This window comes from Bombus huntii, chromosome 4, assembly GCF_024542735.1.
Source record: "Bombus huntii isolate Logan2020A chromosome 4, iyBomHunt1.1, whole genome shotgun sequence".
Classification (NCBI taxonomy): domain Eukaryota; kingdom Metazoa; phylum Arthropoda; class Insecta; order Hymenoptera; family Apidae; genus Bombus; species Bombus huntii.
In genome coordinates this window covers 16,347,156-16,364,761 of record NC_066241.1, presented here as the reverse complement: position 1 = coordinate 16,364,761, position 17,606 = coordinate 16,347,156, and the positions used below count along the sequence as shown (strand labels likewise).

Sequence of the window (17,606 nt, the reverse complement as noted above, 5' to 3'; positions counted from 1 at the left end):
CGCTTATTTATCTGGCATTATTATCTGGCAACATCCTTCCTATATCGCAACAGTAATTTATCAAATTCAAGTATAAAATAGTAAAATCTCAAATTTTTAACTAGAAGAGTATTTTACTAATTTTACATTACTAACTAGTTCGCAATCAATAAGAAAGAAAAGAAAGAATGATAGAAAATTCTCGAGACACACGCGTTACTGTAGGCGTGTTTACAACACAGTAGAGTGTTTACAACACTCTAATAAATGTTAATTTATGCCTCCATATTTGAATATACGCAAGACTAATGACGAAAGGTTGCAATCATGTTGCAAGCTGCTGACGTATGATCACCCTTGTACTGTCTTTTTAACTCCATCAGGTGATTTGTATCTCCATGATCTTAGTAAAAGAATTGTGGACATTTTACAGACGCAACATTTCTTAAAAAAACGGAGTCAATGATCCAATGAAAAGACATAAGACTGCATTCATTACAATAAATGAAACATTGCCAAATCTCCATGAGAAGGCATCAGATTATTTGTTAGTCAACCTGTCATCCATATTCCATTTTTTTTTTTTATAATAATGTTCATTAAATGAATAAATGAACACGTATTAATTAGACAAACCTAATAGCTGTACGTAAAGAATAACGGGATAGCAATGAGAATAGCAGGGAATACTATGTATACTATGTAATTAATAGGTCACACACTTCACACAAAATTATATGCTCTAACCGGTCTTTACAGTACGATGTTCAATAGTCGAATAATATTCTGTGACAGAATTTTTGTCTGTAAATTTGATATTGGTAGGAGAATGTTTAGCCGGGCACCAAGTCGAGTGTGTTCAAACCAGCGAATTCATGTAAAATCTGTGTACTGCGTCTATCAACAATAAAAGTACAATATTAAAAACATGCAAAAGAAATTAGAAATTGTATATTTCTATAATATTTATGTTCATCATTATATAGATTGAGTACACATATAGTTATATGCAACTGGAACGGTAATTTTGGAGAAAAATTGCTACGTATTTAATTTTTTTCCATTTTAGCATGTTCAGATCGCAGTCTTTGAAATTAAGAGTACCTGTTTTAAATATGTATGCATATTTATATGGCTGTACATTGTACATATTTTATATGTATGCAATTACGTACACGTAACGAAGCAATACGTGTGTATCTCACACATGTGAGTATGTATATCGCTGCATAAGAAATGAAAGTTGCAGGTTGCAGGTTAGTAAACACTAACACTTTGAATGTATATCAGTTTTTTATATATGAAAGGAATATTGAAATACTACTAATAAAGTCAAGAACATGAGTAAAAGCAATTTGAATATTATTTAACAACAATAAAAATATTTGAATGTCGTTTAACTACTTTGGAATATTTCTACATTTTTCCTTATTAAGCATAAATTATATCTTAAGATAAAATTAAATGACAAAATAAAGATATTGCGAACGACAAGGATTTATTTTAATTCCGTATAAATATATCTATATAATTCTATATAAAATATGATGTATGTAAGTACTGTCGAGAAATTATAACGAAATGTTGAATTTTAATAGTTGTCAGACTTGCACATACATACATATTGTGGCACAAGCACGAATTGTGATATGCTATTGTTATGCATCTTATTTAACTGTAGAACATAATTTAAACGCACATTATATAAATTATTTTTGTTAGCTTCGCAGATAAGTGGCAGAAATGTGTTGGTACGTTGGTAATGATATTTCAGTATGTGAAAATTCATTGTATCGTAAAATGAAATCTGCTTAAGGTTATGCTACGATACAAGAGGGTTAAAATATTTTTATAAGCAATTAAATTTGTATCACTGTAAATAATAATTGGCACCGATACAAATTTTTCGAGTCATGGTTGATGAAGCAGTCACTCCAAATGTGTCGACGTACGAGTATCGTATGGTGAACGCTGAAAATGCTCACAATACTTCTAGAGAAAGACGAATAAAAAAAAGAGTAATGTTTCCGGAAATGAGAATGATCAGTAGGATCGACTGGATTACAGTCGGTGTACTGTGTTTCGTTAATTTAATAAACTACATGGATCGTTTTACGGTCGCTGGTCTGTATTTCGTTATAATATCTTAAAGGTTATGGTCATGCTTCAAAAAGTTGTGTTGTACAAAGGTATGTAAAGTCTGTTTTCAACGTTGCAGGAGTACTAACGGAGATAAAACATGATTTTAAAATCACTAATGATAAATCTGGGTTACTTCAAACTGCATTTATTTTAAGTTATATGGTGTTTGCACCCTTATTTGGGTATTTGGGAGACCGTTACAATAGGAAGGTTATTATGAGTAGTGGCGTATTTCTATGGTGTTTAACAACATTTATTGGATCCTATATGAAGGTAATGTTAGGAATGTTATTAACAAAAATCAAAGAACTGTAATAATTTAATTTAAAAAAGAATCCTTATACTATACAAAATAAAATTATATTTCAGACATTTGGATGGTTTCTTTTATTCAGGGCACTTGTTGGAATAGGAGAAGCGAGTTACTCCACAATTGCTCCAACAATAATTAGTGATTTATTTGTAAAAGATGTGCGTTCTAAAATGCTCGCATTATTTTATTTTGCAATTCCTGTTGGAAGGTAAATTCAAATTTTAATACTAAAGTAATAAAGAAACACAATTTTAATGTACTTAATGTTAATTTTAAAGATAATTTAATTTCCAGTGGTTTAGGGTATATAATAGGTGGTGAGGCAGCAAGAGCCACTGGTGCTTGGCAATGGGGTTTACGCATTACTCCATTATTAGGTGTAATAGCAATTATTTTATTGCTTGCAGTAGTAAGAGATCCTATTAGAGGAGAGAGGGAAGGTGGAGTTCACTTGTCAAATACTGCGTGGTCAAATGATGTCAAGGCATTATTGAAAAAGTAAATATTAAAGCAAATATATAATCTGTGTTTTATATTGCTATTACTTTTTTATCTTCTAGTCGAAGTTTTATGCTTTCTACTGCTGGATTCACATGTGTGGCATTTGTTGCTGGTGCATTAGCTTGGTGGGCTCCAACATTTTTACAATTAGGATTTGCATTGCATCCTAATGGGCATAATGTTGATCCAGATGAGTGTGTTTCTATTTTATTTCTTATTTATTTAACCTAAGCTATTCTATTTGTAGAAATTATAGCTTCTAATTACTTTAACTATTTCAGTGTAGCATACAAATTTGGATTAATAGGAATGGTAGCTGGCTTAATAGGAGTGCCACTGGGTTCACTTCTAGCTCAAAAATTAAGAGTACGGTGGCAGCAAACTGATCCTCTGATATGTGCTACGGGACTTTTAATTAGTGTACCATTACTGTTCTTCGCGACTATAACTGCTAATACAGACTCTGTCGCATGTTATATACTCATATTCTTTGGACAATTATCATTAAACTTAAATTGGTCTATTGTAGCAGATATATTATTGGTACGGTCCTTGTATTTTTACGTTCTATGTATTTTGTATATTAAATTCACTTTTCCAGTGATTGTTCTTTTGAAATCTTATAGTATGTAGTAATACCAACAAGGAGATCTACAGCAGAAGCTTTCCAGATACTTATTGCACATGCCTTTGGAGATGCAGGAAGTCCTTACCTTATTGGTTTGGTAAATATCTGTGCAAGTTTAAATAAATCGAGAATATATATTAAATCTTTATTTTATTAAATTATATATTTCATATTTGTTTATGTCACTATATTGTTAATTTTTGGCACATTTATTGATTGATTTCAGTTATCAGAAGGACTGAAAACAGTTCTTCTTTCAGACTTGAGTATAGACGGTCAAGTAAAAGACATAACAGACCAAGCTGACAATGCACTTCTTGAATTTCGCAGTTTGCAGTACGCTTTGTTTCTTACAATGTTTGTGGCAGTCATTGGCAGCTTATTTTTCTTCCTTACAGCATTGTACATACAAAAGGACAAAGCCTTAGTCGATCTTATGATCGCAGGTAAGTGAAACAGCGTTCATATATCTAAAATGAAAACGAAATTCTGTCTTAGCACCATATTTGCATGTCCGTATGAAAATTGCTACTAATCAGCTTAATGTATGATGTACACATACATACATATACACAAGTTGGTACAAGTTTTATGATTTTTTTGAAAAGTTTTTCATTGTCTTGTTTTGGGAGCATCTTTTTCAACCAAAAAATAATGCATTATTGCTTGTAGTATATTAGTTGCAAGATTTATGAATTATTCATGAAATAAATTACTAATTGCTAATAATTTTTTAATACCAAGTAATAAGATTAAAGGCATATTTTTTATTACCCATTGATTTACATTCTATAGAGGAAAACGTTGCGTGAAGTTAGAATATTGTTTTTATTAAGGGCTGTCATTAAAAATTATATCAGTCTTTTAAATCACGAGTAAATATAAAAAGAAAGTAATAATCTAGATATGATTAAAATGTAATTATTTTTGCACAGTGCATGAATTGTTCTCACGCTTGGAGTTAAATGGACAGTTTTTGAGAAAAAAAGTAAGAAAATGTTATAACTTCATCTTTTTTAACACGTTAAGCGCCCGAAATTATTAAATGCAATATGATTATAAAACTTGTCATACATCTTACTATAAAAATATGTCGAAGATGTTTATCTACTTAATATTTTTGAAACTAAATTGCTGTATGGTTTAAGAAAATGGAGGGAAATAGTATGAAGTTGTCTTTTTCTTCTATAACTGCTTTTTTCGAGGAATCAAAGGCGCTTAACTTGTTAAAATTGATAGTTTTTTAAAATAAATGTTTCTTAAAAGTATCAAGCTTATGGATTTATTTTCATCAGAAGGTGACTGTTACAGATGATTGTTAAATCACCAATAAAAAAAGCACATTTTCCTCTTTTGTTTATTTACTTTGATTATTAATACCATGGCGCTTAATCTGTTAAAAGACATTGTTATCATCCTCATCTATATAGTACCATAAATAAATAAATATAATTTTGCTTTTGTTTAAAAATATTTTTCTAAAATAATCATGTAAGGCATATTGCTAAATTTGAAACATTGTGAATATTACTAAAGGGATTTACTATTTAAGGTAACGTAAATTTATCCTATATTTTTTTATACTTTTAACATTTCAGTTTTTATATTTTGTTTTGCTTTTATAATAAATTGTAAATAATAAATAGTAAATCCTATATTAGAAAAATTAATGTAATATTCTTAGTGATGCACTCCGAAATACTTCGAATTACTTCGAATACATATATAAGTGTAGCGAAGGATTCAAATTATTTCGAACATGATTTTATGCTTTAAATTCTTGAAAGAATCATGATACGTCTTGTATTTTAACATATTTTCACAATTTGCTAGGGATTGAATCCTTGAAGTATCTATCAGTAAGTTGAAATTTATTTCATAAAGTTTCTATCTTATTTTATGTTCTGAAATTTCTAAGATTTCTTGAAACTTTAAAGAGTTCACATTTATAAAGCTTTAAGATTTAATATTTATTATGATTTTCAAGGGTTTTAAGAATTTAATTATGTTCGAAGTGATTCGAATTTCCAGGATATTAAGAAATTTCGAATCGCCTCGAGATTGTGAAACGCCTCAAATGCCTATCACTAAATATTTTAACAGGTCTAACGTGAAATCAATATGAAGTTAATTTTATATAATATGGATACATCTTTCTTGCAGACAAGTATCTAGATTCTAAGAATAATGGGCAAGCTGAATCAACATATTTATAAATGGCATCATTGGGCCTTTCCTGATAGAGTGCTGTAAATCTGGTACATAATTTATTTTCATGATTTCAAATTTTTTTCATTTGATACGATAATCAGTTTATTAAGTTCAAAAATTGTTATAACCTGCTATTTGAAAAAGTTAGATTATAAATTTTATTTGCTATATTTAAATGATAAATAACAATAAATTCAAAGAATACTGTAATTATTAAAATTAATTATTTTTTTTTTTTGAGATATTACAAATCAATTTTGTAGTAATCTAATTTAAATTAATTATATCTTACATTTTCAATGGCCATTTGTATTTTGATTTAGATCATTAATAACATAGAAAAATTTGATCAATGTTGAACATTGAAATTGATTATCGAACTTATCTTCTCATTTATATTAATTTTTGTAAGTCATAATTCTCTTACATTTTTCAATTATTTTGCTTAATTTTATTTCGACAAGGACTCCACTCTCAACTATCTATTTTTATTTTAATTCTATCATTGGTCTTTTATTTATGTTATATTTATGCTTTATGATATATTCATGCTTTAACAATTATTGGGAAATGTATGAATTTAACATTATAATCTGTGCATTACGTAAAAACTGATGAAGCTTGCCTGCTAAGAAAAGTTATTTTATAGTATATTGCATAATCAGATATGTATAAATGTGTCTTGTTACTTTTGCATGATAAACGGTTGCATGTAAGGTGCTGCTGGCAGTACCACCTGGTATCTAACATACTAACACTTATTGTTGTTTGTGTAATTACAATCATTAGATTATTACCTATCATTTCAAGTTTAATTATATCAAAATTTTACGTTACATTCCATACTAATTGAAATTTATTATTATTTGAAGAAGGAGAAGGCAAATTTTCATTGAATTTTATATCAAATATGTTTCAGATTTTAACATAAAAATATATAAATAAATATTAAAATAAGTATCTAGAAATAACATTGAAAATATCTCGGTTTTATATTTGGCTTTAAGTTCTATTTCAAGATGTATCTGTGTTTGAAACATTCTGATATTTGATGTTCAATTGAATTTATAGTTGGCCTTATATTTTCTCTAGCAATAGTATATTTAATGGATTACTTTGTTTGTTTTGCAATAATAAATAAGTAACAGTCACGAAGTATTATCTGTAGTTTTTATAAAACTAGAATAGATTAAAGCAACTATTTTTGTTCTAAATTATTATACTCTATAATGTTACACATGTTATTGTAAATTAGCTTAGGAATAAAAATGAACTTGGAAATATATTAAGATGATGTTAATAATATGATATTGTCAACTTTGAAGGAAAAAGGGATTACTTATTGTTAATACATATTTTCACAAACATATTTTGTTCTAGGTGCAAATACTTCAGATTCAATGTACATATGTAATGATGAAGTTGAAAATGAGACACAAGATGATACGCAAAAACCGTGATGGTGAATGTTTTAAATATTTTCAGATTTATTGACTACAAGTAAGTTATATAATTTGACATTCAAGTGTAACCATCGCAGCAACGAATATTTATTAAGTAGGGAGAAGTGTTCATTTGATCCAGAATGAGCAATTATTATATTATGACCCAACTGATGCAATGATAAAATGTTTTGAATACAGAACCTATATACCAGAAAAAATTTTTATGAATTTCATTAGTTTGTACTTATACTCAGAGAGGCAGTTATGTTGATAATGTACAAAAATATTAAGCTTGGCGAAGATTATATTTAAATAGATTAAAAGCTATTTAACATATATATGTATTATAGTAATTTTGCATATTATATTTTTATAGTAACTTTCATCTAACACAGAAAATACAATATTCTTGCGTGGTATGTAAAATAAATATTTATCGGTCGCGTCCTGTAACAAAATTGACATTTTGTTATTAAACATCTTTGTATTTGAAAAAATTAGTAACTCTATTCTTACTAAATGTTTATAATCTCACAATTTACGTGCCTTACATGCACTCGAAATATATCTAATAAAATTGTTCAATTTAAATAATTCTTGTAGCGAGAGATATAATAAAATATATTGCGATAAGACATCTCTAAATAAATTATTTGATTAATATAATTTACTTAGTTTCAAAGTAAAATATGTGTGAAATTATATTTAGAAATGATAATAGTATTTATTTTTTTATCTTTAAAAACTGAAATAAAATAAAATATATCTTATTAGACAGTTACTTTGGTATGTAAGATCATAAATAATACTTTTATAATTCCCTCTCTATTTAATCATATATTTTTATGTATATTACATGTAATACTTCAATCTTTTTCGTTGTAATAACTATTTAAAAAAATATAAAATATGCGTTTTGTAATACTTTGTACATGAATTTTATTTATAAGCTCATTTAGTTATTAAAGAATTACTTCAGGCTATGATCTCAAAAGAAATCGTTTTCCAAATATTGCCTTAAACTAACTACGACTTTTCTAACCATAATTTCATTTTGAATAATGCAATACAATTAAGGCTCTTTGAAAAGCAATTGCATTACGATTTTTTAGAACGACTTTATCGCGAAAACAAAGTAGAGACTGTTGACAATGTTAATATTTGTCAAAGATAAGCCATTCGTTGGAACCTCCTTTTGACAATGTAAAGTATGCATAACTAGTGTATGGAGCATCATTACCATCGTAATATCTGCAAGTTTCAAATTTTCAGAAGGAAGAAAATTTCTTTCTTAATTTTCAAGCAACTGTGAATATAAAGGATTAAAATAATTTTGTGAAAAGAATTTGGCAACGCATAAAAGATTGCGCGGCATTTTAGAATCTGTTGCATAGTTCAATCACTATAGAACAAAATGTAAAAATTTTATTAGGGCGCCACTATCGACGCATCGAATATTTTGAAAGTATACCAATCAAAATAGGATTATTTCGCGGCACGTGTATCGTTCGAGGGAATTCAGTGTTTCTTGAACAATTTCACGGACGAACTGTGTGGAATTTATGCATCGAATCCTCCAAGACGGTAAAAGCGCTAAATAAAGATTAAAGGTCGTAGTAGTTTCTGGAAATGTAGCGCAGCCCGGTATTACTTGTGGATAACGTGCATTAGTGTATAGTATACAGAGGAGGACGCGGGAGAAGCTGATTGGCAGATTACGTTTCATAAGCGACTGGAATAGTCGGTCAATCAAGATCGGCAATTTTCAAATTTTGCCGGCGGCTAGTAGTTTCAGTGGAAATTGCTTACCGGCACAGAAAGGATCGAGACGATTTCGCAGAAAGTGTCGCGAAATTGCTTAATATCGTTAATGTTGATCGTCGCGGAGATAGATCTTTCGAAGAACGTTATCAAAGAACAACCAATTGTTGTTTTCAGAAGAAAATCACCAGATTTACGTATACTTCGTTTCAAAGGTATGATGTCCATTTCGTTTTATTATCTTTTTTGAAATTAATTTTTTTTGGCAATTTGGTTCGTAATATGTGTGCATAATGCGATTGAATCACGCGTATAAAAGGTAATGACAGTTAATTCAACGATGGTTATGTTCTATAGTAATGATTGTCTTCGGATGTTTTAACGATTATGTTTAACTTTATTACATTTTTTTCCGAAACATGATTTGATTCGAATAGATTATTTTTAATGATTTTGTACCTTCCAAAATTAGTTTAAGGTTTCGTGTAACAAAAATGACCTTTAGAACACGTCAACAAGTTGAAGGTTAAAACCTTGAATATTTGCGTAAGGAATGATGACACGCAATGTATATGTGCTTTTAAGCTTATTCTAGATGTTATTATCACGTGTTCGTAATTTTGATCTCCCACGTAATTCAGACTGAATATTTTTTACACAAATATTTCCTAAGGGGGACAAATATTTCATAACAAAAATTTCACCCATTAATGAACTTTTGTTTAACGATTAAGCTTTTTGCTTAGATTACAAGTAATATCGTATTCTACATAGTTGAACTATATCATGTAACTGTATAAACAGTGGCCAATTTAAATGTAAACGAACACGAATCGAATGTAAACGAATCTGAACGATTTATGCTCGACTTGTAAAGTTCTATAAAATTGATAGTGACTCGCTTAAACTTTTGCACTCATTTGAACGTTCTATCGTTACGTCTTTAAGATTCCAGCTCATTACCTTCTGAGAACGAGGTGAAACTCGTACCCCATAAATCGAAAGTCTTCGAGCAAAAAGTCCCCTGTAAATTGTCTTCCGTGCTTACCGTCGACGATCGTTAATTCAATTTTGCTGACTGTTTCCTTCAGTGACGACGAATTCATGTGGAAAATGTCTTCTTGTAATTCCTAGCGCCATCGTTTGTTCTCTCGTACAAACAAGAACATTTATATTATACTTTCATCATTCGAATAACAATATTATTCCTCGCGTTATGTAGTAATAATAATTATACCTATATTATTTAGCTTCCACGAAGCATCAACCTATCAGTTACTTTTAAGACACGTATCTTTGGACCGAACAGATTGTTTTCAATTGTGTCGTATTAAAGTTGTTTAATCATGTACCAACATCAAAGCCAGAAAATCAATAAAAGTGTATTTATCATATTTCTCTCTTGCGTTCTCCCCAAGACAGCGATCCAACGAAACGTCGTATCTGTAACGAACAATTATGAATCATCAACGGCTCGCGTCTCCGGAAACCTATTAAACTATTCCTGGATACCAAATGTCGGTCATCGCTGTTATTTGGAACGGCGGACACCTGGAACAATAATTTCCTCTCGGAACCAGACTCATCATCGACAAACGTTGTTTTTCCGATTGTGTATCGGCCTTGTGTACGATTGCCGCGTCGGCAGTTGCCCTTAATTCTAAAATAACACTCGCCACCGCTCTCGAGGCAGGAAGACGGGTCGGTCGGTCGATCTGTTTTTTTATCGCCAGCCTTAAAGTGGCTGCCTACTATCCCGTTTAAACCTTATTCTCCGTTGCTCGGCATTGACGTAGACGGTAAACCATTTCTAGGTCGTGCAAGCTCGAGCGCCTTTTCGCGCGTAATATCACTCGTCCTCTAGCTTGCTGCCACTCGTCGTTTATCTTGCGAAACTTTAACGACTCGTGGCCAACCGCCATACTCTTTCCTCCATTCTTCCCTTTTTACCTTTCTTTTTTTCCATTCCTTCCTTTTCACGTTGCAGCCATAACGGAGACTGTGGCCTGTCGCGCCATAACGCGGGTTATACTACTGGAACTTGGACTTTCGTGCCACAGAATGGGCCGTTTAATGGCGAGGAGAATGATCTTTCCTGGATTAGAAAAGGATACGCGTTTGGTTAGTGGATTCTGGGTTTGTGGAATAGACGGAGCAGCTTCCCTTTTTAATTGTTAATGGATTTAATGGTAGTGGTGATTGTAGCGTTACTACGGTTGGTTTATTGTCTTACGTACGTCTATACACCGTAAATATTAGGACAGCAAGGGCTGACAATATATTTCTTTTTGAAAATCTACGCTCTCTTGCACACGATAATTTAGTTACATGTTAATAGACTTCTATCTTATAATTTTATGATTTCGTAGGAAGTCGGATAATTAGTTGATTCGTAATCTGTGTGAAAGATGTTACAAATGAAATGTTTTCTTCACGCAATGTCAATGACATCCATTGGAAGTAGTTTCGTCGAAGCAGTTCCACATTCTTGGGAAGTAATTTCCTTCTTGTTGAACTTCTACTTGGATCGCTCGTTATCCAGATGTAACTGAGAACTAATTTAGATGTACTCCGGAAACATAGTCCAATATAATTCTATGTAGTTCAAACCCGACTCGGTTCAGTTATACCTAATCTAGATCTGATTTATCTTACACAGGTTCAAATGTAACCAACCCGTCTCTATCTGATTCTTGATACGTGCCATTCGAAATTGAATTTATACGGTTATAGCTACGTTATAAACACCTAACGTTATTAATCGGAGTTTAACTTTAACACCACAAATTACTTCATCCTATATATGTATGTACGCTACGTTAGAAGGACATAATTCCGAGAAGTCAATTAACATTTGATGCGTATATCGTGGATCATTCTGCTTTATATATTCTATAATGCGTAAGGAAATCACTTCGTGATATTAATTAAAGTTCAACTTAAACAGCACAAATTATTTCGTTTTTCATAGATTACAATAGAAGGAGATGTCTTGAAAAATTATTTACATCTATTTGCATCTTTGTTCTGGTATTTTGAAGGATACAAGGAACGGTATTCTACAAAGGCGGAAAGAAAAGGTAAAACAGGTGTAGTCTCTTAAAAGAAAATAAGTTTTTCAAAGGTTCTCTTATTCTCTAGGTTGAAAGAAGAATGAATGAACTTTGAAAAAAAAATCCCAACTCCAGCCAATTTAATGTCATTACCTTTAATTTTCACAAATATCAATAGCGTTTCAGCCGTATCAACATAATTACGCTTCTGGCTTCAACCCCGCTTGAAGTTTCTCTCCAAAGTTTCTCCCTTCTTCGATGTTTCTCTGTTCAAACGGTTCATAGTGGTAATGAAGTTACAAACTTTTTTGCAATGGACCTCGGTAGCTATCGATTGGGTAATTTTTCTTCCGAAGGAAACTTTTAAAGAAAACTGTTACCTTTCAACAGTCACGTCTCTCTATCCAGGAGATCGACGCCCAAAAAGGAACAGATTCGTTCAAATTGATCAACTTATTTAAGAACGAGTCGCGTTGGCATCGAGTCAAGCTTGGATTCGCACGTGTGGACTCGTACGAGTACAAAGTTGAAGTGAAATTGTTTAGATTCAAGTGACTGGAATAATCTGAACGAGGCTTTACAGTTGATCACACCAGTCCACACGATGGTTCTTATCTATATCGGTTTATAATAAAAACGGATCCATGGCTGGTCGTAAATTTCAAGTCGATCGTTCGATTTACGGTTTCTTACCGGGTCGTTTCGCGTTGTCGAAGAACGTCGGGATATCGTTGAAACAGTAAGGCCAGTGAGCTCTGCTAGGGAGGATAGAAATCTCGAGTTCCCCGATCTCGTTAAAGAAAATGATCCGTTTGTTGGATGTAAGACAATTTCGAAAGAAGTTTTCCTTCAGAGATAGCGGAATTTATCGTTTAAAATTGCTCGAAAATCCCAGTTGCCTTGTTTCCTATAGTATTTACTGTTTGCTGTTGATTTTTGTTTGCCATAAAGCCGATATCCAAATACAGAAGTCATGAGATCGATGGCATTGATTTTCGCTGTTGGTATGTGATTCCATCGTTTGCATAATTGATATATTTTCGATGCTTGTATCGTGGTTATGTAACGTTAAATTTACGTGTTATTTAGGTAGATCGTATATTTGCTGATCGGTTTTTATAGAGAATCTACAATGGTAATTATTCTTTTTAGTAACAAATGGCACTATAAAAATGGCACCTGTGCATATTTAGAAAAGAGCGTGTAAGAAGAAGTAATACTTCGTTGGAAATTTACGAAGATTAATATTAAATAAAACTGAGTTTCGATCATCCTTCCATTCTTTAAGCTTCGTGAGTTTCATAGAAAAGGGTAGATGGAAAAGAGAATTATGTCGAGATAAAGTTTAAATAGTATAAAGTTTAGAGATTATAGAAGTAAGGTTTAAAGGATTGTGTTTCTTAATGCAATTTCCGTTCAAAAATAAAGAAAACGGTTTACATGTTTCTCGAGATAATAGAAAAATTACAGAGGAAAATTCCAGTGAAACTTAAACAACTGTTTCTTTCGGAAAAGATAATAAATTAGTAACAAGATACATTCGTCTTACATCGTTCGAACACTTATAAATGGTAAACGTTAGGATTAATATTTCTGTTTTACGTGAAACGTTTCTAAATCAATGCTTCTACGATACATAAAATCTTGCCATTTTTAAACACTTATGAAACGAGTACGATAAGTGGTTTCCATCTACTTTTTAATCAGAAACATTAGAACATACTAATGGCGCTTCTTGCACAGATATAAAAAGGAAGCAGGCAAAGCACAAAAAGAGTTGAAACTCGAGAGCAAAGCTGAACGACACCAACATCTATTCGATACGTTTTTACCATTTTTATTCCGTGATTTCACCCAAGGAATTATGTCTACGTTTTATGCTATGTTCTTTATGGACTATATTAACAATACAATCAGCTTTAATTAACAGTTACGCGTTAAAGCTTGTAACGGAGCCCTTCTATATCGGTACAACAATCCAATGCGTAATAAAGCAATGGGGCAATAAAGCATAGATCGATCTTTCGAGTTTGTCGAAATCACAATCTAGTAGAATACCGTAATTCACATACTAAATTACATCGATTAGCTTAATTACTCTCATTTCATTCGGAGACCTACACGGGACTGGCAAATCGTAGATTAGTATTTGTGTTGTTTGACATTGATTTAGAACACTTCCATTGTGCTTATCAGATACTATCCGCACTATCAAATATCTGGAATAGCTCTGGCGCTTTCATTTTTACGTTATCTTTATTTAGCATTATTGTTTACTATTTTTATATTTGAAGATGCTGTATGACTAAAAATGGACAAATTTAAAGTAGTTAGAAGTAGAAGATAATGGAAAGACGTAACTGATGAAGACTTTGTAGAAGTCAACTATAGTTATATTACATTTATATGTAGCTAACATTATAGTTACACGGTTATATATGCCGGGTTAACATTAGAATTTAAGGCGCGTAACGATTCTTCGTTTGAATTAGCCATCGTTTTACAAAACAGAGATTATATTTACGCGTTTATACAAGATTTTACAAAATATTATGAATATTGAGTTTAATGAATAATAAGATTAACAAACAATAAGTTTAATTAATGGTTAGATTAAAGAATAATAAGTTTAACGAATAATGAGATTAACGAATAATAGGTTTTACAAATAATAAGTTTAATAAACGCTATTAACAATGTACTTGGGTTCAAACGAATCCACGGTCAACGGGATAACTCTTTACTATGCGTAGAATAATTTTAGACACAAAAATACGATTGCTGAGACACTCGGTAAACTGCTCGATGTATCACTTTCCAAGGCGGTCACACGAATGATGATCTGATGAAAATCTTTCTCGCTGTACGACTGCATTTGTTTGTTATATGCTCACTGGAAGCATCGAGAGTTCCAATGGCCGTTGCTAGGCAGTTTCTGTCTGGAATTTGATTCCTAATACAACGTGTGTCCCATTATATCGACATCTCCAAAGTACAATTCTATGTGATTTCTAGGGAGAACTATACAACCGATCCACACCTTCGTCAGGCAAAACGTTTATCCCGTGACCGTGGCTACGTTCAGCGACTAGTTGTCACCTCGAACCCAATTTCGCTATCACAAATCTCGAACAATTACAATCAGATCGAATGACAAGAATTGCTTAATTACAGCTGTGATAAAATCTAAGCTAAAGCATTAGAGGACTTTTCCCTAAATTGCAAAGGGAAGGCTCCGGTTTTCCTTTCATCTCCGACATATAATTAATATAACTATTTTAGTTATATTATAGTTTTGGCTATGTTCCGATATTTTACGAGGAAAATGTCCTTTTCTTGGCAGAAGAACGAAACCGCAGCATCCGTGAAACAGTAAAGTCGTGACATGCGCGTTCATGTGTTCGTTTTTTTATTTGTAAAAGCGGCATAAAATACGAATACCAGGTAAGATGTATTGGATTTTAACGAATTGTTTTTGATAAGGTGGAAACGTTTTAAAGGGCAGCAATACGAAACGCATAATCGTTAACGGCGCAAGTAAAAGTTACGCGTGAGTTATCGAGCGTTTAAATATTCTACGCGTTTAGAATACAGCGACGCGATGAATTTAAAAGCGGGAATTTTCCTTGAGAAAGTTTCCTTTTGCACTAAATTTTATGTTAATTGAGCTTTCGTGCATAATTGAACGGCATTATTAACGATCAGTAAAGGTTAAAAAATACAAAGAATGCACGTGATAATCGCAAGAAATGCGACGAAAGGGAGGGAGAGAAAACATTCTATTTCTTCGCATGAATATTTACGATCGATTATTACTATATGCAAAACTGCACGAGCATGTAAAGTAATGCTAATCGCAGTAAATGAGGTTTAAACAACAACGTACACACCGAAATGTTAATATCAGGTCGCGTAACTTGTGTAACAACGATAGCAGCACGGTACGAAGGTATTCGGCATGATCAGCCAACTAACAAGATCATTTGCAATCACGAATGTAATTTCACGCCCTTCCTTTATTCGCGTACATCGATATACCAAGCATTCGTTTGAAGATTTTGATACTTTCATTTACCTGGTACACTTTCATATACATTCGGCTATTTGGGTTGAGTGGCCGATATTTTATATTTTATTTTTGCACCTTATCATATCTAAGTATCTATCCAATGGCGCTTCATGTTATGTACGTGACAGTGAATTGTGTTTAACTTTGTCTGACGCATAATAGAATTGTCGCACTTACAGCCTTGAAGAAGAAAATAGCTTTGAGAAATCTTTTTTGATTATGTTTCTTGATAGAAATGAATTCAAATTTATTCAAACACTTTTGTTGTAAGTTGTAATGTTTGTCAGATTTATTCCCGACCTTGTACTATAGATGCACGCAAATAATGTTCATGCACGTGTCTGTTCGAGCGTAAAATAAAGCAGTGAATTTATTATTACAAGAGCATACAAAATTTGCTGTTTAATTATTCTAAGAACGCTACATTCTGTGAACTATTTTCTACGTAGAAACATTTCTCAAAAGTATATACACATTTAGCTTTTGTCTTCTCCGTAGTTTCTACATTTCTTTCTGAGGTAGTACGTGTCCGATATTTATTACAGATCCATAAATCTGTCGGTAGAAAGTAACTTACGAAGTATCTTTGTCCTAAATTCAAAAGCACTCGGCAGAATTACAAGGATAAGCGATAGAATCAAAATTAAAGTTTAGCGAAAAGCTGAAGATAAAATTAAATTAAAATTGGTAAATTAAAATTCATTTCTTGATTAAGAATCAGTTGCAACGATAAAACAAATTTTAATACGTACACATAATTTATAATAGCTGCCAGTTATTCTCGTAATTGAATAAAAATTTTAACACGAATAAGTAACTTTATATGAATTTAATTTCAAGTTTGGTGCGTGCAGCTATGTTAAATAGTTATTTCAAGTATGTACGCGTAGGCTGTTACGTTTCGCAAGCGCATTACCTTGGACCGACGCGCGTTCCTTTTGCGGAACGTAAACTCATTCGGCCATTCGGAGAAAGTATGTGCACTCAGAAGCTTTATTTTCGTTTGGAAAGCTCGCCGCGAGTTATTCTAAAAACTCTAATACCACTAAAACGATAATTAATTAATACGCTGGAAATCTCGGTAAATTAGCACCAAGTATCTGCATTAAGCAAACCTTAGTCAAGGTAATATAATAAATGATACACACTGTGTCCTTTAAAAATGATGAGACTAAACCGAGAATTTCAACCGAGTTGCTAATCACCCATTGTAATGGTCCCGCTGCAAACACATTAACACTTTGACTGCCACGTTGGTCATATACGATATCATTGGTCATTGGTCATTGGTCATTGGTGACCGGAGCGCTTCAACTTCTTACAATTGTAAAAATTGAATGAAAATTGACAGTCAGGGCATTTTGAATATAACCGATAAATGGAAGATACTTTGAAATAAAAGGTGCCCCATTGAACAATTAAACATTTTTATTAGAACATCAATAAAAAAAAAAAAAAATGAGAACAAATCTTGCATCTAACGGTGCACTGTGTTTGTATCTAT

The 17,606-nt window shown here is 31.9% G+C and overlaps 2 protein-coding genes and 1 long non-coding RNA gene across 7 annotated transcripts in view; 2 read left to right on the top strand and 1 right to left on the bottom strand.

Moving 5' to 3' along the window:
* The first annotated feature begins 1,568 nt into the window (after window positions 1-1,568).
* Window positions 1,569-8,143, top strand: LOC126865320 (protein spinster). 3 transcript variants are annotated; one of them, XM_050617753.1, is made up of 10 exons: window positions 1,569-1,730; window positions 1,796-2,103; window positions 2,198-2,394; window positions 2,491-2,642; window positions 2,729-2,932; window positions 2,995-3,129; window positions 3,217-3,478; window positions 3,562-3,660; window positions 3,790-4,009; window positions 7,155-8,143. In XM_050617753.1, the coding sequence occupies exons 2-10, from the start codon at window positions 1,893-1,895 to the stop codon at window positions 7,232-7,234; spliced, it is 1,560 nt and encodes a 519-aa protein (XP_050473710.1). In that variant the 5' UTR covers window positions 1,569-1,730; window positions 1,796-1,892; the 3' UTR covers window positions 7,235-8,143. The 3 variants fall into 3 exon arrangements, with proteins under 3 accessions (XP_050473710.1, XP_050473711.1, XP_050473712.1); XM_050617754.1 differs by adding an exon at window positions 5,727-5,821 and having other exon boundaries at window positions 1,572-2,103; XM_050617755.1 differs by lacking the exon at window positions 7,155-8,143 and having other exon boundaries at window positions 1,572-2,103; window positions 3,824-3,966.
* An 813-nt stretch (window positions 8,144-8,956) lies between these two features.
* The window catches only part of LOC126865321 (diuretic hormone receptor-like), a 76,993-nt gene continuing 68,343 nt past the window's right edge, over window positions 8,957-17,606 (top strand). For 2 of the 3 annotated variants that reach the window (XM_050617757.1, XM_050617756.1), the window contains exon 1: window positions 9,028-9,195. Coding sequence is in view for 1 of the 3 variants with exons in the window: in XM_050617758.1 (XP_050473715.1) it covers window positions 9,090-9,195 (106 nt within the window). In the remaining 2 variants the exon portion in view is untranslated. Of the gene's footprint in view, window positions 9,196-17,606 lie in introns of all 3 variants that reach the window. The other variant, XM_050617758.1, reaches the window with a different exon arrangement.
* Window positions 9,732-11,073, bottom strand: LOC126865348 (uncharacterized). Its single transcript, XR_007689505.1, has 3 exons — window positions 10,493-11,073; window positions 10,218-10,423; window positions 9,732-10,128 (listed from the first exon to the last, which is right to left on the bottom strand). It is a non-coding gene; the product is annotated as an uncharacterized LOC126865348 (long non-coding RNA).